The sequence below is a fragment of the Vulpes vulpes genome, chromosome 7, assembly GCF_048418805.1.
Source record: "Vulpes vulpes isolate BD-2025 chromosome 7, VulVul3, whole genome shotgun sequence".
Taxonomy (NCBI): domain Eukaryota; kingdom Metazoa; phylum Chordata; class Mammalia; order Carnivora; family Canidae; genus Vulpes; species Vulpes vulpes.
The window spans coordinates 111,037,400-111,062,779 of record NC_132786.1 but is presented as its reverse complement, the minus strand read 5'-3'; the positions used below and the strand labels follow the sequence as shown (position 1 = coordinate 111,062,779).

At 38.2% G+C, this 25,380-nt stretch overlaps 1 protein-coding gene across 1 annotated transcript in view; it reads right to left on the bottom strand.

The window, feature by feature from the left end:
* The window catches only part of BMPER (BMP binding endothelial regulator), a 243,167-nt gene that overhangs the window by 155,204 nt on the left and 62,583 nt on the right, over window positions 1–25,380 (bottom strand). Inside the window, exon 6 of the mRNA XM_026019115.2 lies at window positions 22,362–22,444. Coding sequence (XP_025874900.2) covers window positions 22,362–22,444 — 83 coding nt within the window. The remainder of the gene's footprint in view (window positions 1–22,361; window positions 22,445–25,380) is intronic.

Here is a 25,380-nt window from a genome sequence, read left to right as displayed (position 1 = left end):
ATTATTATTTAGATCATATTTCAGGCATTATCCTAGTTGTTACAGTAGTTTATTTAAATAAGAAAAAAATGGAATTAGAACTCTGTAATTTCTAACTTTAAAATAGAAAAATAATATACATTATAATATGCTAAGAGCTGCTAAGCATGCAGGAAAACACATCTTTATTACATAAAGGAAGAGCTAAAGTGTGAATTAAGAGAGTATCAATGGAACACAAATTGGTAAAACATAACAAAAAAATGTAAGGATATTAATACCTTTTGACTTACTGACACACTTCTAAAAATATATTACCTTAGAGAAAAACTTAAGGATGCAAGAAAAAAAAATCTCAAGAACTTTTCTAGTACTTAAATAAAATGAACTGATAAAAATGAAATGCAAAAGTAACATAAAATGATTCTGAACAGTTTAAAAATTCCAGAATGGTAGAGTAAGGACTTCTGAAAATTCATGCCTCCATAAAGCAATGAGAAAATCATCAAAAATTATGTGATCATTTTCACAGCTCTAGAGAATAAACACAACAATCTGAGGAGTATGTATTAAGGAAAAATAACCAAATCCCAATAAAAGCAGCAAGCTTTCCAGCATTTTAACTTACACTAATCTTGTCCCTCTCCACCCAGCTCTACTATAGGCTTGAAAGCCAATAGCCTCACAAGTACAGTAGCCTAGCAGCCACTAGAGTAAAAGAAGGGGTTTGGAGTTTCCCAAATATCTCATCCTTAGTATCTGTCACTACTTCATCTGTCTGAGAGCTTACTGAAAAATTCACTCTCAGAATTTGTCTTTATTTATGTCCAACTCAGAGCTTACTCTATCTTATCCCCAAGGCATTTGTTAAAAATGATCAGTAGTAATTGTTTAACATAGCAGCTGCCTAAAGTAGCATTACCAATTGGGGTTAACAAAACACTGACCAAAAAACTTAAAAGGAAAAGTTGAGGATGGTTATATATATGGGGTTTTGAAGAGATCCTAGGTAATCCTGGGAATATAGAAAGCCACACACATATGCAAGACAGTATTCATGCCCAGGAAACACCTGAAAAGGCTCAAATCTCTCACATCTGGCTGACCTTGAGGCTTTTACAATCAGGAAGTTAAGGACAGGGCAGTGTTGTAAACTTCCTGCTAGAATATTGAAAGCATGCTCCAACACACACACACAGAGCCCCTTGGCAAAGTTTGGGAGACATATTGATTAAGACACTTAGGGAAATCTCTATCTAATCAAGAGCTGGCCACTAAAGTAACTAAGCAGAGACTCATTGCCCACACACAACAAAGAATACAGAGTTTATAGAATTAGTCCAACAAAGTCACCAGGTAAACAAAAAAGCAATAATAGCAACCACAAAAACAAACACCACCAACAGTAAACCCTGGAGGAGGAAATCTAATTTCCAGACCTATTATATCACATTATTTAAAATGTTCAGTTTTCATAATAACAACAAAAATGACTCATACAAAGAAGTGGGAAAGTATGGCCCATACACACATACATATACACAAAAAAAGCAGGTAATAGAAATCATCCTTGCTGAAACTCAAGGGATATACTTTCAGGTATTATAATTCAGGTATTATAAATATGTTCAAAGAACTAAAAGAAATCATGTCTCAGGAAAAAAGAAAAGTATGAGAATGAGGTCTCATTAAAGAGAAAATATCTATAGAGAAAAAATATTTTAAAAGAACCAAATTGAAAAGAACAATAATTGGAATAAAAATTTCATTACAGAGGCTCAAGATCGGATTTGACTTTGCAGAAGAAAGGATTGGGAACTTGAAGGCAGATCAGTTGCCATTATCCAGTCTGAAGAACAGAAAGAAAAAAGAATAAAGAAAACTAAACATAGGCTCAGAGATATGTCTGATACCAGTAGGTGTCCCAAATATAAATAATGGAAGGAAAGAAGAGAGAGAAAAAGGCAGAAAGAATCCATGAAGATATAATGTTCAAAACTTCCCTAAATTTGATGAGAAACATTAGTCTATACATCCAGGAAGTTTGACAAATTCCAAATAGGGCAATCTTAAAGAAATCTATAATCAAACATGTAATAGTCAAACTATGCAGAAACAAAGACAAAGAGAGAATCCTCCTTCATTACAGCAAAAAAAAAAGTGACTCATCACATACAAGGGATTGTCACTAAAATAAACAGCTGATTTCTCATTAGAAACCAGTGAGGCCAGGAGATATATTCTAAGTAGTAATTGGGAAAAAAAAACCTGTCAATCAAAAATTCTACTTATAGCAAAACTCTTGTTCAAACAAAGAAGAAATCAAGACATTCTCAAATAAATAAAAACTAAGAAAATCCATTGTTGGGCAGCCCCGGTGGCTCAGTGGTTTTGCGCCTGCCTTCAACCCAGGGTGTGATCCTGGAGACCCGGGATCGAGTCCCACGTCAGGCTCCCTGCATGGAGCCTGCTTCTCCCTCTGCCTCTCTCTCTCTCTCTGTCTGTATAAAATCTTTAAAAAAAAAAAAAAGAAAAGAAAAAGAAAAAAAGAAAATCCATTGTTAGCAGAACTACCCTGCCAGAAATACTGAAGCAAGTCCTTCTGGGTGAAATGGAAGAGCATTAATCAAATCCACATGTTATAAAGGTTACCATTAAAAGTAGCTGTATAGATAAATATAGAAGACAGTCTGAATGTATATTTTTCTCTTACTCCTTTTTTCCTATAATATTTAAAAGAAGCTATATAAACAGTACTAATAAACTATGTTGATAGCTTATAACTTATATAGATGTAATTTGTATGACAATAACAGTAGAAAGGAAATGGAAAACAGAGCTATACTAGAGCCAAGTTTTTATATACTATTGAAATTAAGTTGGTATTAATCTGAACTAGATATTTTTTTAAGATTTTATTTATTCACAAGAGACACAAAGAGACAGAGGCAGAGGCAGGAGAAGCAGGCTCCATGCAGGGAGCCCAATGTGGGACTCGATCCGGGGACTCTAGGATCATGCCCTAAGCCGAAAGGCAGTCGCTCAACCACTGAGCCACCCAGATGTCCCTGAACTGGATATTTTTAAGTCAGGATGTTAATTATAATCTCCAAGAAAACCACTAAGAAAATGACTATATATACAGTCATTTTCTTATATTTTGTTTGTTTCATATATATATGAATGTTGTTCATATATATATGAAACAAAACGAGAATTTCAATAGTAGACTAAAATATATCCACTTAATAAAAAGAAAGTAGTAGTAGTGGAATCAAGAAACAAAAATTGACAAACTGAACAGAGAGATTAAACAGGAACAAAAGAAAAAACTCAAATTTCTAAAAATCAAGAATGAAAGCTCATTGCTACTGACCTTACAAAAAATAAAAAAGATTACAACAGCATACTATGAACAAGTGTATATCAAGAACCTAGATGATCTACAATGACATGGTCAAATTTCCAGACACACAAACTCCTGAATCTGACTTACAAAAATATTTAAAAGTCTGATTAGATCTCTAACAAGTAAAGACACTGAATCAGTAATCAAAAAACTTCCCATGAAGAAAAGGCCAGGCCCAGATAGTTTTAATATTGAATTCTATCAAATGTTTGAAGAGGAATTAACACAAATCCTTCACAAAATTTTCCAAAACATAGGAGGGAATACCTACCAGGTCATTCTATAAAGCTATTATTATCTTTGATCCAAAAACAAAAACATCATCACAAGAAAATAAAACTATAGACTACTAGCCTTCATAAATATAGATGTAAAAATCCATAAAATACTAGCAAATTGAAACCAACAACATATAAAAAAAATATTCTACACCATGACCAAGTAAGATTTATCCCAGAAATGCAAGGTTGGTTTAACATAAAAAAATTAATCAGTATAATACACCATATTTATACATACAACAAAGGACAAAAACCACATGATCATCTCAATAAATGCAGAAGACACATTTGACAAAATCCAACATGTATTTCACATTAAAAATACTAATGAACCAGAAATAGGAATTTCTTCAACTTGATAAAGGTATTTATAAAAATAGCCACAGTTAACATCATAGTAATGTTGAAACATATTAGCTGAAAAAAATGACAAAAAAAAACTTTACAACCACATCCAGTTCTGTCCTCAACATTTAATTTAAAAGCTTTTTAAGCCTTCAGAGAAGTTGCAAGAATAATACAATGAACACCCACATGCCCTTTACCTAAAAACACCAGTTTTTAGTATTTTGCAATACTTATAGAAGAAAGACTTTTTTCTAAATTGTTTAAAACTCATTTGTAGACATCCTACTTTTTTTTTTTAAGATTTTATTTATTCATTCACAAGAGACACACAGAGAGAGAGAGGGAGAGAGAGAGAGAGGCAGAAACACAGGCAGAGGGAGAAGCAGGCTCCCCACAGGGAGCCCAATGCCAGACTCAATCCCAGGACCCCGGATCATGCCCTGAGCCAAAGGCAGACACTCAACCTCTGAGCCACCCAGGCATCCCAACATCCTACTTTTAATTAAGCAATTAAGCATGTACCTCCTAAGGCTGAGAACACTTTCCTTTTCCCTTATAACCACAATGTAACTTATGCTCGAGGAATTTAGTATCAATAAGTACTATCATCAAAAATATAATCTATCTTCAAATCTTCCCAATTTTCCTAATAATGTCTAATAAAGTATTTTCTTCAATCCAGGATCTAGTCCATGGTCATGTGCTGCATTTAGTTATCATGTTTCTTTCATCTACTTTATCTACAACAGTTGCCCAAATTTTTATTTTTCTTCACAACACCGACACTTTTTAAGAATCTGGGCCAGCATTGAATTTGGATTTGTCTGATTATTTCCTCATAATAAGGTTCAGGTTAAATATTTTTTGTTGGAGTACTACATAGGTAATGTTTCAGCCCTTACTTAAGATGGCAGGTTTGTTTCTTTAGAATGGTAGTGCTATTTCTTCATTTTTGTGCAAGTGAGCGTTTTTTTTTGTTGTCAAAATATCAAAAGTATGTTTATCCAAAAGTCCTCTGCATCAGTAGCTTCTCAAAAAGTCACAGGAGAGCAAGCCTAAAATGGCCATGACTTAATGGGTCACTTCACAGTTCATAAGGGGATAAGTAGTATGAAATCCATACACTTACAGGATTGAATTCATTATTTGGTCTACACAAATCTCTGAAAATTTAATTATCAGCTCCTTGTTTCACTGAACAGACATGTGTCTATTAGTTGCAAACATTGTTGAATATCTGCCTTTGGCTCTGATCATGATCTCAGTGTCCTGGGATCGAGTCCTGTGTCAGGCTCCATCAGCAAGGATTCGTTTGAGGATTCTTTCTCTCTCCCCCCTCTCTCTTTGCCCCTCCCCCTGCTTGCATGTGCCCCCCCTTTCTCTCTCTAATAAAGAAATAAATCTTAAAAAAAAAACATGTCAAAGTCACAGGGGCAGTAGGAACTTGGAATATATGAGCCACATAGCTCTTTTTCAAATATAGTTTGATCAAGCTGTCTTTAAACTCACCTCTTCTCAAAAAAAAAAAATAATAATCAAAAATAAATAAATAAATAAATAAATAAATAAATAAACTCACCTCTTCTCTTATCAGGGTAGTCAATAATGAGTTTTTTATAACTCATAGGTTTATTATAGAAAAGGATTACAAATGGGTCATTTAGATCAGAGAAATGAACACAATTATTAACCAATCTGTGACAGACAAATGCAAAACATCTTTGTCTGTGACAAATGCAAAACTCTTACAGACCTTGACCATAAAGCTCTTGATAGGATACCCTCTACTAGAGGGTTTGGGAAGGTCTCCAACTTGCTTACAACTGTGGTTATCTTTGAAGTTTTGAGGAAGTGGGAGAAACCAAAGAGGTATTTAGAAGATGAAAATAGAAAGTCAAAAAAAAAAAAAAAAAAAGGACTGGAGGATAAAATGAGTTTTCTATGGCCTCCCTTCTTTCCTCCATCATGTCTTTCCATCACCCCCCACCCCAAGCCTCAGACTTATGCATCACTCAACATCACCCTTTAAAGTGCATTTGAACTCATTCAATGAGGACTGGGGGGAAGGGGGATTGGTCAGAAAGAAAACATTCAACAGACTAGCTACCATCTTCTCATCTAGATTATAGAGTCTGAACTGAGGGTCCCAGAAAGAAAGCCTCTTCTCAAGAAAGGAGAAACTGATTTAAGGCAAAACATCCTTTCTCTGAATGAATTCAAAAGTTCTTGTCAAACCATGAGAGACTCCTGACCCTGGGAAACAAACGAAAGGTTGTGGAAGGGGAGAAGGATGGGGGGATAGGGTGGCTGGGTGACAAGCATTAAGGAGGGCACGTGATGTGATGAGTACTAGCTGTTATACTATATGTTGGCAAAATGAAGTTCAATAAAATAAAATATATTGAAAAAAAGTTCTTGTCAAACTTTATCTTTTGTAAACACTCAAATGGTATAAACCAGTAAATATGGTAAAGCCTTTTTCATGTTAATTAAAATTTGAAAGTATAAGAATTATTACATAATAAAAATAAGGTTTAAGAATAAACCTTCCCATATTTGGTTCTTTTCTATGGAGGGATGAGATATTTTTTTTAAAGTTTAAGATTGTTGGTTTTAATCCAAAACTATCTTACCAAACTTTAAACTAACCACAGGATCTTCTTAACTTAGAATTCTAAATTTTCATCCATCAAATGGTATGTTCTCAGCTTATGAAACCCACTGTGTTCCCAGCACCCAGGAGGGTAAAGGGAAGTCAAAATGGAACTCATTGCCTAGAAACTTCAGTCTTGAGTTTGACTCTTAAACTGTTGACAAAGGTTTGATTTCCTCTCTGGGAACATGTAAGAAAACGGTAAGAGGCCGCTCCACTACTAAAAAGAATGACTTAGTGTGAAATATATTTATGGTCATTGCCAATTTTACGTTCAGGGACTGAGAACAGACAGAGAGAGAGGAAAGAGATGCTGAGAGCGCCTCACTAACCTCCATACTACAAGTTACAAAATCCTGAGAACCTCTCTGACACCGAAAACTTCCCTCCTGCTGAGGCCTTCAAAACTTCACCTTCTTGGAGAAAAAACAAGTAAGACAAAAGAAAGTTTTTTGGCTCCTAAATTAGACTGGCCTTTCCTCTGAAGAGCCAGGCAGCCACTGCGCCAGACTTGGGCGTCTGGCAGGCTCTCTGCAGCCGGAGGATCACATCACACTGTTTGGCTGCACAAGCTCATGGTTAGTGCTGCTCCCCACACGAATCCAGCCAACAACAGCCCTTCTCACCATTCAGCCTTGACCCTGTGCATATGCTCACAATGTTCTCAAGGACTGTGCTGAAATTGAACGGGAAAGATTTGTTTGAAGATTTATAAAGATAGAGGAGGTAATCCAACCTGCCCACATTAAATATTCAAGTTGAGAATTCCTAAATTTTGAGGATTCTTAAGCATCGACTTCCAAAGAAGGAAAAGCATTCGAGAACTCTGCTTGAATTTGAATTTGAACCTGCTCTGACATTCCAACAAGTCACTATTTAACATTGAACAGTGTTTGAGGGCACTGACCAGACTCTCAATGGGGTCTAGCTGACCTGGACAACAATATTAGTCTGTTAGTGGGCCTTCCAAACCAGAAAAAAAGGGAATGCAGAGATGATTTGATTGTGTTTTCCAAATTAAGCAAATTAAGCTCTACTTATCTTGGTCAGGCTGGTATTCAGAACTTTCACAAATTTTAATCAACTGTTAGTAAATATTGTGATTAGAATTCTGCATTCTTAGAAATATCAAAGGCTTGGTATTGTTCATCCATTTATCCATTCAGCTAATATTTGTTGAGTGCCTCCTGTGTGTTAAGCTCTGTTTTAGGTACAAATACAGCAATGAACAAAACAGTGTCCCTGCCCTAACAGGGCTTATATTCTACTGGGACAGGCGGAAAAAGAGAATGATAGAGAGAGAAAAAAAAAAAAACTAAGTTTATCAGATAGCAATAAAAAAGCTATGGGAAAAAAATAGATGAGATCAATTTGACAAAGAGTGTTGGATGGCAGAAGGAGTTGGTAGCAAAGTAGGGTCACCATTTTAGATAGCATCAGTTAGGAAGACCTCACTAAAAAGATGATATTCAAGCAAAGCCTTGAGGGAGGTGAAGGAGCCAGACCTGGACATCTGGGAAAGAACATTCCAGGCAAAGGGTTCCACAAATACAAAAGACCTGAGATGAGAGTGTTCCAGATACTTTTGAGGAATTGCAAGAAACCTCGCATCTCTGGAAGGGTGTATGTGAGGGGAGAGCATTGGAAGGTAAGGTAAGGTTCGGGTGGAGCTTCAGCCTTAACTCTGAAAAAGAAAGGATACCAGTGGAGGATTCAGAGCAGAAGGAGGTAAACCCTTAGAAAGGATTATTCTAGGTCATAACTAACTTCCATTTTTACTTCATCCTGGTTTCTTGGCACAATATTAACCCAGCAGACCACAAATAAAATATCAATATTGGCATGTAATGGTATAAAGCAGGATGGAAGGTCTCACTGAGTATGAATGTGGGACCTGCTTCTTCTGTACTTTTTAGCATTGGTTAGACCTGTGCTGTCCAATATGGTAGCCACTCTCCATGGGGCTATTGAGCATCTGAAATATGGCTAGTCTAAAATAAGAAGAGCTTTAAGTATTAAATACCCACCAGAAGTTGAAAACATAATATGAAAAAAGAAAAAAAAAAGAATGTAAGATGTTCCATTAATATTTTTATAATGCGTATATATTGAAATGATTTGGAGGACAGAATGGGTTAAATATTGTATTATTTAATTTATTTCACCTGTTTCTTTCTTATTTCTTTCAGTGTGGCTACTAGAAAATTAAAAATTGCAAAGGTGGCTCACTTTCTATTTTCACTGGACAGAGCAGGGTTTTGAAATACTACAGTGCTTAGATTTTCCCAAGGTGGCTAAGGAGACTGAGTTCTCTTTAAGAGAAAGAATGACTCAGACTGAAAAATACTGTCTTCCTGTGAGAAAAAAGAAAGGTACTAGCATTTTAAGGCTAAGGGGCAGCTTGTTCATGCCACCTTGTGTAGGAAGGACAATTATCAGATGCTAAGAAGCTATCTGATAGGTTTCTTCTTAGAAAACCAATCTAGGAAATTCTAGTTTAAAATATTTAGGCTTGATATACAAATAAATGTCTTAAATTCAAACAGGTTACTATTGAAAGGATTATAATTAAATATTATTCAGCCCTGCAAGAAAGGGAAGGCATCTACTAAGTGCTGTTACAAGCAGGACACTTTTATATACCAACACATGAAATCCTCATAGCTATTTGGGACTTCTTTTATTTAAATTAAAAAAAAAACATGGGGGTGGGGGTATTTGGAGCTCCAAAGCCCTAAATCTTCTTTGAAATCTTTGATTTTATTTCTACAACAAGAAGCAAGAGATCCTTATCTTTTCTGTTTTGCATAAAACTTTTCAGGCATGGAACAACTTTGTAAGTCCTGTTTGTTATGGCAACCATATATAGATGGAGGAAGAAAACGTAAGGTTCCTGGATATTTTTTGCCAAGAAGTGGTCCCCTATTTTATGAATGAAGAAAGTGAGGCTCAGAGGTATATTCATTTGCTGGGGGATCAGAGCTGAATTAAATCCCTGCCCCACTGAGTCCAAACACTGTGTTCTCTCCCTAGAGCCCACTGGCCACACGCCAGGTGGAAGACACAGACTTCACCTGTTATCCCTAACTCTACTAATACCATTGTCATGGCTACCCCACCCTATGGAAAATTCAAGCCTGTTCTGTACCAACATTTGGAGAACACCTGGGATGAGTAAGCAACAAGAGTTAACACAGAGAAAGAAGCAACACTTAACATCTGCACAGGTCCCAAGGAACAACCACAGCTGAAAAGGCCAGTGGACTCTCCTTAGAGAACCTCAAAACTCTTCCAGAAAACCCTCAATCTCATACTACTTGGTTTTATACTAATGTGGAAACATGCCAAGCCATTGAAATGTCTTTCCATCCCTGAGCAATGAATCTAGGGTTGAATAATAAACTATAACCTACACATTCAGCAACCCAAGTGATAGAACCCAGCAGCTGGAGTTCTAGTCTATTCCTGGCTCTCACTACCATCCTATTGTACTATCCTACCCTTATTTTGGGAGGAAAAAGAAAAGCTTCCTCTATTTCTAATCATTGTTCTGTAAACAAAACCCACAGATACATTTCATGATTGAAGACCTTTATGGAATAGATGAGAGTCTCTTGCTCCTCATTCTAGACTTATTAGAGGCACTGACTGAAGAGTCAAAAATAGCTTATCTTTTTAGTTTTCTAATATGAGTTGTGGTATAGCTACCATAATAGGTAGATATTTTACATCTCTGAATATAATTTATAATAATATTAACTATTTAAAAATATACGCAACTCTGCATTTGTCAAAACTCGTGACCATGTATAAAAAAGAGAGCAAATTTTACTACGAATAAATTTAAATTAATTCGTTATTTTTTTAAAAGGCAAATTCTAAAATGTAGTGATGATATTTTGGATATAATGGGTTTATATTAGAAACATTAGAAAAAATAATTCTATTAACTGGTATTTAGAGTCTGTCAAATAATTTGCTTCCTGAGAAAATTAAGAGCTTTTCTGAGTCAGGAAATTATAGAACTAAAAAGGTTCTAACAAGCCCACATTTTACTTATGAGGAAACTGAATCTCAGAGAAGTTAGTGGGAAGGCCCTGGGTCACAAAACTGGCCAGTGACAGAAGCAGGACAGGACCTCAGTTCTCGTCAGCCTGGCCAGTGACCTTTGCCCATAACAATGCCCTCTAAGGGATACAGAACACATCTGCATGCTCTAAAACCACCCAAAACAATACAGTAGTAAAGGTAAAACTTAAAAATACCAAAAACTTCATTGCACTTTTCCTAGAGCTTGGTCAAATGCTTTTACTTAAACGATAGAAGTTTAGAGTAAACATTCAGTTTGGTTATAAATGAAATCTTGCTTCAATATATGAAAATTTTTGCATTGGAAAATATCCTCACAGCTTGATGTTTTTCTGGCGTGTGTTCTGTTCTTTCAGTTAGTGGGCTTAGTTATTAAAGACAGCTGTGTCCATTGCTTACGAATATTATGGATGCCGAAAACCTAATAACAAAACCAAAAATTCTCAAGAGTCCCCTCCCTCTCCTTTTCTTGAACTTGAAACTGAAAAGAAACACATTTCCCACCAATGTCAAGAACTGTCACTCCTGTCATCTACCAATCACATTCATAAACTCAGATTGGTGAGGGAAAAGAACCCTAAAGTCAACACAGCTCTACAACCAAAATGTGAAAGTATATTAAAACTTGTTTTGTCAGATTAAAGCATGAAAAGAAGTAAGATGTGTATCAGTATGAATGATGTGGTGAGAGTAATTTTTCATACTCATTTTGAAATTAAAAAGTAACTTTTCTATTATTGAATTTTCATTCTTAAAATACAACCAAAGCATACTGCCGTATAATGAGTAACTGTTTTTATTGATGTTTGGCTGTATTACAAATTTATATTTAATCAGACCAAAAACGAAATGGGTACATTTTCCCCTCACTAAACAGAATGTCATGAACAGACTCTGGCCTTTCTTTTGGTTCGTTATGACTAGCAGTTTTTCCTCGTGTTTAACTCCAGCAATATTCAGAGGTTTAAAAAGTCTCCACATAGGACATCTGGAACAGAATCTTGTTAATCATGATCACATTGTCTGATTCCGATGTGTATCACAGAGAACAGAAGAGGCACTAGAGCAGAACAGCAGTGCATAGAATTATGTGATAGATAATGTTTGACACTGGATATAACTCTGGATTGTTTATACATTTCATGGTGCTCCTTGCACAGAAGGTCCATCCAGATCCTGGAGGCCTGTCCTCTTTCCAAATAGCAAAATCTGCTCAATATTTCAAGCTGCCCCTTTTAAACCACAGTAAGAATTTAGGTGGGTTTACAAGGGATGATTCACTGCACTGACTCAGTGTAGGCTCAGAGATGGGCTTTAGAAGACAATGTTGGATGGGTCCACAGGAAATAATCTTCTGTGTGTCTGTGGTCCAGTATCCCCCAATCTTTGGGAGGACTGTGGCTCCCTGTGATCCAAACACATTGCTGCTTACATTAAACAAGTGGTACCATTTAAAATTCCACTCAAAGGGAATGGTGGTAATTGAAGCCATTCACAGGACCACAAAAGCCCTGCCACCCTCCAAATCGAACATTTGAATGACATTTAAAAGGTGCCAAAATGTGTAATCAATTCATTCAAAAGATAATTCCTTAATATCTGGAACTCTGGGGTGGTTATTCAAGGAGAGACCAAGATGGAAATGAAAGTGAATTATGGTACTTCACTAAAACAGGCTATGGTGCCGAGATACTGATGAGAATCAAAGCAGAGTAGTGTAAGGACTGGAAATGACAGGGAAAATAGAAGCAGGAGGGAATGGGAAAGAGATGGAAGAGCAAAGGGAGGGAAGGGGGAGCCATAAAGCAGAAAGGAGGAGACATAGAGAGGAGCAAGACTCATAGAACCATTTTTTTTAAAGAAATTAAGTTCTCATGGTAATAACAGAGGAAAGATCAAAAACATCTGGAAATATTCTAAAGTAGCATAACACTAATATTTTATTCTATTTTGTTGACAAAATGGGATATTTCTTTTCACTTTTATTAATGTATGTTTCCTTTCCCTTCCTCCCACACCACAGAGATACTTTCTGACACTTGCCCTCTCACAAGGCTGAGGACGCAGAGCTCACCTCACCCCTACCCCCACCTCTTCACACTGCCACTTAGATGTCTCCTCACCAGGTTTTTTTTTTTTTTTTAATGCTTTAGATTGCATTCTCTTCCCTCTACAGGTTTATCATAAATCCTTCATGTCACTCTGCTCATTGAAAGAAAAAAGTGAAATGTAGCTTATTGCCTTCATGATTGAAATAAAATCCCAAGTAGGAAGGTAGAAGATTCTAGATAACTCATTTTTAAGAACACGGGTACTCAAATCAGAAAGTGTAAGACCAGGTGTTTACTCAAATATTTACTGTTTCCTATGTGCATGACACTGCCCTCAAAGGGATAAGGCACATTATGCCTGTCCACAAGAAACAAACTCTGAAACGCAGAAGGAGGGAAGGCAGGAAAGGATGGGAACAAGAGCCCCGATGGAAGGACAGGCCTGGGAAGCAGAAGGGATCTTTCTCCCACAGAGCCAAAAAAGACAAAAAAAAAAAAAAAAAAAAAAAAAGCTATGAGGAGAAAGGGTGGGGGAGGCTACAGAGCCATGGGGTAGGGAGGAGGCACTGTAGAAATTCAAAGAATAACTTCACTTTAGCCTGGGAACAGGTACAGAAGATCACTATCTCAAAACAAAGGGGTCGGAGATGGAAAGAGAGGAGGTTAAATCAAGAAAAGTCTCAGACTAATTAAATTTGGGAGCTAACAATGTTGACTCACTTTTATCCTTATTAATATATTTGGATCAAGATTTGAAGAGAAAAGATTGGAAGAACACACAGGATTTCAGCAAACTCTGCCATTATCTAACATGCAAAATACACACTAAGGTCAAACTACACACACACAGCATTTTTCTCAGCTTTTGTAAAAACACACTTTAATATAACTAGGAGAAGATGAATACCCTTCATACATACATAAACTTCAATAGAACTTCAACCACTCAATAGAAAAATGAGAACTTAAAACGCAAGTTACAGAATAAACACAACTGACTAATTGACGTATGAAAAATGTTCAGTTCCAGAAGTCAAATGCCAATGAAAACAAGGTTCTCATATGCAAAAACAGTTTTGGTGCAGGAAGATACATACCTATGTGCTGTCGATTGAAGTGGAAATTAAGACATCACTTACATGAGTATTTTAGCAACCATACACATATATCCCTGACCCATTAATTATACTTCTATGTGTTTAGCCTAAGAAAACAGAAACAAAGAAAGATTAATTCTCAGAGATACTTGTTGTGTCACTCATAACAGCGAAAACTGAAAACAGTATTAGCTGTTTAATACCAAAACATGACTAAATAAATCATAGTATACTAATAGAATACTATGTAGCTATTAAAAATATTTTTCAATATTCAATGACTTTTTAATGAAATGGAGATATGTTCACAATATGATGATTAATGAAAATAACCAAGATGTGATCCTACTTAATAACTATATGTAAATATGCAGAAAAAAGGTTGAAAGGAAATAAATCATATTAACAGTGGTTATCTTTGAATTGTACAATTGTTTCTATTTTTCAATCCATCTAGAATTTTTATAATTATCATCTATCCTAGGGATGCCTCAGTGGCTCAGAGGTGGGGCATCTGCCTTTGGCTCAGGGCATGATCCTGGAGTCCAGGGATGGAGTCCCACATCGGGCTCCCTGCATGGAGCTTGCTTCTCCCTCTGACTGTGTCTCTGCCTCTCTCTCTCTCTCTCTCTCTCTCTCTCTCTGTGTGTGTGTGTGTGTGTGTCTCATGAATAAATAAATCTTTTAAAAATTATCATCTATCCTATAATTAGCACATGTTTATCATATTTCATCTTAAACTTTGCACACACTAAAAAATGCTATATGATGGTTTGATTTGGGGCTTATTTTTAATACACCCAAGTCAATAGACTATAATTGTCTGGAGATAAAAAATGAAATCCCCTTCATCTTTGAGTGCTCAGTGCCTAATACAGTGTCTAACACATAGCAATCACTGTTGAATTAATAATGATCGGCTGGCTGTAGAGACAAGTCACGGATGGAAAGATGGAAGGAGGAAGGCTAAATAGTTGTGAAATTCTTCAGCATTTAGTAAAATCAATCTTTCCTGGGCTTTTTCCGAGATAAAAAGTGTTCATCATGTGATATAACTTAAAGGGAATTAAAAGGAGAGGAAAGAAGATCATTAAAGGAAGGATCCTCCCAAGGATACAAAGGGAAGAGATTTAACCAATTGAGTTCATTTTCCTATCAGCTCTCAAACTCTATTCCAAATCCCACTTGAATATGTAAATGAATCTGCTTCTTAGTTGGATAGGAGAAAGCAACTGCTCAAAAACAATTACACACTTGCTTATTCTATCAGGAGGATGAATTTCCACTCACACAACCACTGAACCTCATGTCCAGGTGAACCCAAGTCTTCTATATAATCTCTAAGGGGGGCTATCCCAAATTGCTGCCTCAACTCTGTTGGTGATGACTGCTGCAAGGGATAGACAGGCCTCATCAGATAAACAATTTTTTCTATCCATCTTTGGAAGAAGAAGCAAGGAGAATGGCTCTGTCCCAGCAACTATTACATTTTCTTTGTGTATTCATAATTTCTTGGCAAGGAGATGCACTATAGATCATAGTGTCTCCATTCTCCAACTGATGTGAGGGTAACAGATATGTGTTCTTCACCCACTCTGGCATCACAGTGACATATACTTAGGCTGATCGCCCAAGACTGAAATCTGGTATGAGTTTAAACTTGCTTAGACTTGTAAACTTCTGAGAGAGGAAGTGTAATTCACACTTTTATTGTGTTCATACCTCTTGCACCAAAATTGAGGTTCTTTGTAAATGCTCACCTCACCATTATCTCTCCCTCTATAATCTGGTTGCTCTTCACTCAATAGATTCAAATGGTATCCCCACTTCCAAATGTCTACAGTCATACATAATATCTCAAAATTATACTGGTTGGTCCAGGGGAGGGAGGGTAGATGGGAGACAAATGATATGTGGCTTTATAATCAAGCAACTCAGTATTTCAATTCTTATTAGCTCTTTGATCTTAGGCAAGCTATTAAACTTCTCAGAATCTCAGTTTCTTCATCAAAAAAGGGGGCTAATGCCTCCCTAGTTGCAGGACAATTTTGAAAATTAAATCATTTAATGAACATTAAATCATTATATGTATCTGGCATAGAGTATACACAGTAAAAGCAGCTGTTATTAACAATAATTCCTCTGTAAATAAATCACTTGCTGATCTCTTTTCAAACTATGAGTTTTCCTATGAATGCTCAAATGTCATACAAGACATTTCCTTTCCAACTATTTTCTCTATTAGGCTCATTTTTAAGATGGTGGCTCTCTATGTAGAAAAATAACTTTATAGGCTGCTTCAGTTATAAATTATATACAGAAATAAGCATAAAGAAGCTTAGAAACGACAAAAATAAAGACATATATAGGGATTAAAATCTAATATTAGACTGAAAACACATGAGACAGGGCTGAAATAGGATTTAAAATTACAACAGTTATTCCTAGTTTTTATTATTATTATTCTTAGTCTTGTTAACATCAAAAAAACTAAGCTTCCTATTGATTTCAGGAACTCATTGCAAATGCTCAACCAGTAACACAGCTAACTCAACTAGGCTCATGAACTCTTTAAGATATGCCTTGGAGCCCTTGTCTCACTGTCCCCCTGAATTCTAGACTAGTATACCATGCTAGTATATCAGTATACCAATCCAAATCAAGACCTTACTGTGAAAAACCCACCTTAAACTAGATCCCCCCCAAAGCCTTATAAATATCTTGCCTCCTTCCAAGACATTATTTTAAGGCTCTATCAAAATAATGATCAATAAACACAGTAAGCAGTAAACCTAGATTTGCTTTACAAACAGGCCATTTTGGTGGTATTTTCAAGAAGAGAGAATTTGACACTCTCATCACAATATTTGTACATTTATGGATTCATTCTGAAGAATGAATTCTTCATTATGAAGAATGAATTCATTCATTATGAATTCATTCTGAAGAATGGCATTACAATAGATCTTCTGATAGAAGTCTTAGCTGACAGATCGTAATTGCTCAGATTCATTCTAACATAAAACACCACAATTTAGAACCTCATGGTCTAACCAAAAACAAGTATAGAACCAGCCACTTTTCTAAGCAAGTTGAAGTCCCCTCCTAGTGGCTTTTCCTTTAAGGTCTGGATCACACTTTTTTTCAACTGACTGTTCAAAACCAAGAACTTTTTATCCTCGAGGTGATGGTACATCCACAATGCACAATAGAACACTGTAGCAAGTATACTAATATTTCAGACTACTTTTGAAAACTATACTAAAAGCTTGAGGCCCACACCATTTAGATAAACTGCCCACATTAGTTCAATTCACTTGATAATTGCTCAATTCTCCAATTTATTGCCCAGATGTAGCCAAATTTCTCCCTGTGGACAAGGAAGATATAATGACAGCCTGGATCTAAATGTGCCAAATTGTACATATTACAAGTAAGGGAGAGGCCCTGTGAGAAGGTTCAGAAACAGAGGGTCCCAAGTCCCCACGCAAGAAGAGCAGAGGTGTGGTTGGGAATATGTAACTTGGATTGCCATGGCATCACATGACCACAGAGAGGAGATGGAAGATGTCCCACTGCTTCCTATTATAGGGAAGTGCAATCTGAAGCCAAACACTGGAACAGGGAGAGGTCACACATGTCTCCCCCTTACTTCAGGGCAAGGTCAACTCTGAGGGTACAGAATCATGCTCTCTCTCCAAAGTTTGCCACACGGAGTGGCCCTGAACATCGGCAAGTGCTTCTTGCCACTGTATCTTCCTGCTGCCATGAGTAGTAGTAGGAATCTTTGAGGCTTAAGGAGCACTTTCCAAAGAAGACATCTCCAGGGAAGTTATCCACATTCCATACAAAGCAATTTATTATAAGTGCTACAGCAGCTGAACATAAATCCATCTTCCTTTCTGAGCTCATCTACTGTGATATGCATCTCTCTATTCCCTGCTGAACTTGCAAAGACTAAATGTGCAGGGGGAAACTAGAGTAGCAGAGTAGGGAGAGAAGTAATGGGGAAAGAAAGCAGAACCAAAGTCAGCATTCATTTGTTCATGAATTCAGCAATTATTGTGCATGCCCATTATATACCAAGCAGTAAGGATACAAACGATTTTATCCTCATGGAGTTAAATAAAATAATCTCAAACAAAAAAAAATCTAGTTATAAATCATTTAAATGTTTGGGAAGGAAAGTATAGACTGCTCTAAAAGGTTTAGCAACATGACCTGATCTCGTCTTGAGAATCAGATCAATCTTCCCTAAAGAAAGGATGTTTGGGCTTCCAAGTGCAAGATGAGTGGGTATTAGCTAGGTATGTGGCGGGGGTGGGGGGGGTGGGGGGGGAGGTGATAGGGAGAAGAAAGAAGAAAAGGCAGCCCAGGTAAAGGCCATGAGATATTAGACCAGTGCTCCTCAAACTTTATCTGGCAAGTAAATATTCTGGGATCTTATTAAACTGCAGATTTCAGTACAGCAGGTCTGGGACAGGGCTTGGGGTTCTGCATATCTAACAATCGCTCAGGTGAGATCAACACAGCTGGTTGGGTCCATAGTTTGGGTAGTGAGGACTCTGAGGATCTGCCCAGGGGCCAGAGCAGAGAGAACATGGGAAGGCCAAAGATGAGGCCAAAGATGAGGCCAGAGAGCTTGGCAGAGGTCAGACCATGCCAGGCTGTTTAGAACACCTTAAGGAATTTGGTCTAAGAGGAGCAGGAATCATGAAGATCTCCATCTGCTTTGTTCTCTCCAAATAACCTTCCTAGGAGTTTCACTTTCCCTGGGAGACAGCACTTTGCAATATCTAAAGTGTAAGTGAGAGCAAAGGTGTTTATGGACTTCATGGCTTCTAAGAGCCAATAAAGTACAGCTCCTTCATCACAGACAGCCCATTAACAACCCATGTTTATTAGTAAAAATCCTCTGAACTTAATACTCCTTTGTCAGCAAAAGTAATTGATCTTGGCCAGTTAATTTGGCTGGTTTTGCAGACTGAGGACTTGCCACTCTTTTAAGAGTAACCTACAAACTCTGTGGGCTTTACTCCCTTCAGTAAGGAATTTCCAAGAACACTGAGCCTATAGGGTTCTTAAAATAGTTTGGTAAAAGAGAACACAAACATCTCTCATTGGCACCTTGGTCTTTAGTCTTACAAGTATGAAGACATCGGGTTTTACAGAAATGTCTGTGCCAACTGCCACTATCCTGTTCCCCCAAAATTTGACTGAACAAAGTTATACAGAACTGTGTGCTGTCCAGTTAGGCAGGTAGTAAAAATTCAAGCTTAAACAAAAAAGAAACAGATGTGTGCTTTAACTAATGCTTGGTATACTTTATAAACAATTCTTTGCTTCTGTGTTAGGAAAGAATCTTCTTTCCATTTTAAAATGAATGTAGGACTTATTCACACTGAACACATGCCATAAGGAACGCACTCCAGTATGACTCACACAACTCTATGGAACAGCCAAAGGAACTCGAGTTTTCGCCCCCTCCCCCCCTCCATTAGTACTGGGACTCTGGAGAAGTAATTCTCTTGGCTCTCTTATTTATGTAATGGGTAAATGGGGGTTATATAGTTTAACAAGTGATAATAAAGCACTGCATTTTCTATATGTGTCATGATGATATTCACACCTAAAAATGTTAGATGCCCTGCTTCTGGAATGAGTAAGAGCAAGAGGTTGTGAAATCTTCTCCAGATATCTTCAAACGTTAACATGTTCTCAACTGTCTGGAATGCCATATATACTGTCCTGACCTAAATCAAGGATGTAAAATCATGCATAAGGCATTTGTTTCATTATCTAAGGAATCCATCTCAAGAAGATGAAATGTCTTTCTGGTGGTCTGCCCCTGTCACCACATCACAAAAACACAGGTAGACCAATTTTCACGAATTTGGAGAATATAACTAAAAGGGTCAGATTCAAAATATAAGCCACATGGTACAGGCAATATTTACTTGAGAGCAAGGGACACCTCAGAGAGTTGGCAAGTCATCCATCAGAGATGGGTAACATATACCAGGGATGCTTTATATGTACGTGACCCTGTAGGCTGTCTCTCAGGCAAACAGAATCTAACGAGAATAGGATATCTACCTATAATAGCTATTCTCCTAGGCAAGTAGGGGCTAGCAAGCTCTGAAGGCCAGAATTGTTACTAGAAGAAAAGAGATCACTGGGTCTTAGTGTACTACATCATAAGACAGCAATATAAAAGAATGCTAACATCACTGAACACTCACAGTGCTAAGTATCGAGGTTAGAAACACATGCACGAGGAGACATGGCTCTTTCCCTGATGGAGCACATGATCTAACACAGGCCACAGGAAAATAAACCAGTAACCATGCTACAACCTGCTACCTGGAAGTAGATGTGTGTGGGTGCATGTATGTGCATGTGAGAGAAGGAGGGAACAAAAGATGGCAGGTGAGCTAGCCAGTGAGAGCCATAAGCCTCGGGAACACAAATAAGAAAACCATTGTTGCTACCAACTGGGAAAGAAAGTGGTCGGCAATTTGCAGTGGGATGGTGATAACTGACTGTGAAAGCTCAAGTGCTCACCAGGTGAAGAAGGAAAAGAAAGGAATTCCAGACTGGGCAGCAGTATGAGCAAAGGAAAACACTGGCGATCCAGTATTCTAAAGATGAGTGTATGAATATGTGCATATGGGTACATGCAATGGTATGCACATATAGATCATACATGTTCAGAGATATAAAAATATTAATGTTAATGTTAATATTAATGGGGCACCTGGGTGGCTCAGTTGGTTAAGCATCCAACTCCTGATTTTGGCTCAGGTCATGATCTCAGGGTCATGAGATTAAGCCCGGCATCAGGCTCTTTGCTTGGCACGGAGTCTGCTTAAGATTCTCTCCCTCTTCCTCTGCCCCTCCCAGCTCCCATAAGCATGCTCTCGCTCTTGCTCTCTCTCTCTCAAAATAAAGCTATTTAACCATAATTAGCAAGAGGAGAAAAACATGGAAGTTGAAATCTGAATATGAATATGAAACTCCTATTCATCTTCATCAGGAAATCACTTTCATATTTTTTGAAGATTTTATTTATGTATTTGAGAGAGAGAGAGACAGAAATAATGAGAGAGAACATGAACAGGGAGGAGAAGGAGAAGAAGACTCCCCACTGAGCACACAGCACAACATGGGGCTCGATTCCAGGACCCTGGGATCATGACCTGAGCTGAAGGTAGATGCTTGATGGACTGAGCCACCCAGGCACCCCTCACTTTCATATTTTTGCATATTATTATAATATTATGAGTATTATACACATCCAATTACATACCTTTTGTATATCTTCTCTTTCTCCCTCCCTTCCTTCCTTTCCTTCTTTTACCCCAAATGAAAACCATCAGCCTTGGTCATGTTCACTTAAATGTGTGATGTAGGAAGAGGGAAAGATTTTAGAAAAGACATGTAGAGAAATGGTAAATGTTACAATTCATGTTGATCCACATATGATTCTACTTTGGTGAAACTGAGATACTGGAGTTCTCCGTGTACATTTTTTTAATATTCTGATATGCATACTATATGTTCTTCATTACAAAAGATTAAAAGTTTTAAAAATACATTATACTAACTCCCTACTGTAAGTAACTTGGAGCCCTGATTAAGACTAGATTCCCATCATCACCATTACCACCATCACCCCTAAAGATCATAGTCCAAATTTGAAATATATTAATTTAAAAGATCCCTTTAAAATTATGGCATACTCCAAGTTCCTTCTTTCATTTCTAAGTACTCAGAATCTATCCTTAGTATATGAACCACAAGTCAGCAATTCTTAGCAAGGCAAGTCTATGGCTTTGTCCCACCAATCCCTACTTTGCCTTGAATTCACAGTTTAGTGCCCATTTCCTCCTGTCCATCCTCTGGTGAAAAGGACCAAGCCTTGGATCAGGTTCTCTCACCCCACGGAATATACTGAGGCAAGCTATACGTATCCGCATCTGCTTCCCATTTGACTGCACTGAAGAACCCAACAGCTACCTCAAAATAAAGAGAATCCACATCTTCCCAAAGAAGGCAGGTAGAGGGAAACCAGCTCCTCTCCCTCACTCTTTAAACCAGTGATTTTCAACCAGCGGTGATCTTCTTCTCCAGGAGACACGTGGCAACATCAGCAGACATTTTTGGTTATCATAACTGAGGGAGGGTAAGCGCTCCTGGCACCTGATGGGTTGTGGCCAGGGGTAACACTTCACATCCTCCAATGTCCAGGTCAGCTCCCACCACAAAGAACTACCCAGCCCAGAATGGCAATAGTGCCAAGGCTGAGAAACCTGCCCTAGAACAATGAGCTTTTTCCTTGATTCCATGTCAGGAGGGAGAGGAGTGACTAAGGAGAATCAGGGCTGCTTTTGGTGGATCCCAGCCATGATTAACCAGAAGGAACACCCTTAGCACATCTAGGGCAGTACTTACAACACAGGAGCACCTGGTACATTTATTTCCTTCTGGCTGAAATTCCTCCCCTTCTCGGTACTGCACACCCTCAAACACACAACCTGGAAAGCAAAGCAAAGTATAAAATTAGGGCAGGAGCCTTTGCTCAGCTTGACACTATGCTTCTGTCCACTGCTCATCCATCTCACTTATCCACCTCCCACCTCCACCTCTGCCTAGCAGAGTGTCCTCTCTAACCAAAGGACAAGATTGCTTCATAGATTTTTTTAAAGGAGTACAAAAGATTGACATGAGTCCAGAAAACCAGAGCTTCTAAAAAGCAAAAAAGATAGTGGAAGCCAGGTCAGCCCAAGGGGGACACTGCATAATGGTGAGCCCTATGAGTCTAAGGAGCTCACCATGACCACTCCGATCACAGCCAGGGAAAACTAAATCCAGGGAAGCTGGAAGAGGCAGACAGAAGAAAGCCAAATGAGAGAAGGCAAGCTACCAAGCAAATGACATGTAGAGCTGTCACTTGGTGAGTGTTCAGGAACTGTTCAGCCTCTACCAGGCTCTCTGTACCCCTGATCTCACTCCATCTGCATAGTGAGCCTACAAAGTGGGGACACTTGTCACTTCATCATAGATGAGGGAAATGGGGCTCAGACAGAAGAAGTAACTCACTCAGCTGGCAGGCAGCAGAGCTGGGATTCAAACTCAGCTCTGACCTACAAGCTGCACCACACAGAGGGTCAGGCACCAAGGCAGGAAGGGGGAACAGCAGGGCAAAAGGTGCCACACAGTTTTTCAGTTTTTCAGACCCACCCCGCATGATATTAAAGAGGTTTAGCCACCAAGTTTGGCTAAAAATAGGATGAAAAGCCCAGGAGGTATCTCTGATTCAGAAAGATGCTTTGGGACACTGCCATATTCTTTAAAAAATCCCATAAATGACCTGAAACACAGGCTGGCCAGTGACCTCATGTCAAACCGGCTATGAGAGGACTGTCAGCTGATGACAAAGCCACTTTCCTCAGAACTATCCTTACAAGGTGGTCTCCTGGAATAAATAAGGTCACTTTCCAAACAGTAGAGGGTAGACCCAGCACAGTAATGCCAAAAATCAGCAAAGGAGGCTCTTAGGAGAAACGGACTCATGCCCCTGGGAGTAAGTATTTAAGTCCTGCCAACTGCAGTCATTAACAGAACCCACCAAGCTCTTGAAGCAGTTGGTCCCTGATAAGTAGAAACAAGGATCACCCACAACCACTTAATCTGGCTGCTGGCCCTATTCATTTTAAATCTAGATATGGAGCCCTTTGTTCCACTGAAAGACACGGAAGCAAATGCTACTGAGTCTGAAGTTGAAACACTGAGTGCAACTGTGGTTTTAAAGTCTATTTGATTAGAAACGACAAATACCCACCATTTGCTTCAACGTGGATGGAACTGGAGGGTATTATGCTGAGTGAAGTAAGTCAATCGGAGAAGGACAAACAGTGTATGTTCTCATTCATTTGGGGAATATAAATAATAATGAAAGGGAATATAAAGGAAGGGAAAAGAAATGTTGGGAAATATCAGGAAGGGAGACAGAACATAAAGACTCCTAACTCTGGGAAACGAACTAGGGGTGGTGGAGGGGGAGGAGGGCGGGTGTTGGAGGGGAATGGGTGACGGGCACTGAGGCGGACACTTGACGGGATGAGCACTGGGTGTTTTTCTGTATGTTGGTAAATTGAACACCAATAAAAATTAATTTTAAAAAATATAAAATAATAATTAAAAAAAATAAAGTCTATTTGATACCCACACCCAGAGGCAGCAATCAACCACCTCTTTGTGTTTTCCCTGATACAGAAAGACTTAGTAAGCTTGGGTCCTTCCCAGAGGCTGTGCCTCAGCGTTGTTAATAAGAGCAGGTGCCCAGCTATCTCTTTCCAAAGCACACTTCCAAAAAGAGGACTTCAATTCTTTCATGTATGTTTGTACACTGGTTTTGTCATCCAGATTTCCAGACAGATTAACCACAACAATCTACATTTGACAACTTAAATAAGGGAATTTTAAAAGAAAAATCTACGTAAACTCTTCCCATCACAACCCACCATCACTGAGTAAAGTCAGACGAAAGGAAAGAGGAGACAACCAAGAATGCCCTAAAATCTGTTTCAGGAAGAAACTGACCACAGACTTTACATGTTTGTCATTATGCACTATACCATTCAATGATCAATGACAGATGCCAGTCCTTCTGAATTACCAAGGAGAATACCCCATGGCTTCCCTTGACTGTCCCTACCTAGACTTGGCTGGGTCTTTCTTCCCAAAAAAAAAAAAAAAAAAAAAAGGATAATACATCCTGGATGTGACCTCTTCTGAGTCTTTTGATTTGCATCCCCACAGGTTGGCCTTTGAAACTAAAGAGAGGGAACAAAGTTGATTCTTGACTGCATCATGGAAGGCACAGAGCCTAAGCAGGTGTCAGGGGGCGGGTGTGGGGCATGCTAACTTTTAAAGGTTTGTCTCCCAGGGCATCTGGACCCAAGCAGAACAATTATTATGGTGTGTTTGGGGCAGGAGGAGGAGTAAGTACAGTATGGCAGCCAAGAAAGAGACGGGGCCATACCCTGACCCCAACCCCAACTCACAGGCCTGGGGATGGTACTTACTCTTACTGGGTCTAATGTCTTTAAGTGTGAACTGTGGGCAGTGCCTCATCCTTCACTGGATACTCATGAGGACTTAGCACTGCAGTATTTGCAACCATAGAGTTCAGCCTTCCCTTCCTGGGAACTCAACCAAAAGCCAAGTGAAAGAAGCAATTGCTCAAATATGATAACTTCAACTGCTGAAATAAATTCACTCAGCTGTTTATATACCCACATTTCCAAAGGCAGCCTAAAAACATGACGATTTCATAAGTAAGGAAGAATGTTACATACATTGAGTTGATTCTGTACCAATAAAGCAACAGTCTCTTCAACATAACTGAATTTGCATTTAAGAGCTATAATAATTTTTAAATCTATGTGGCATATAGAATTTGCTCTGT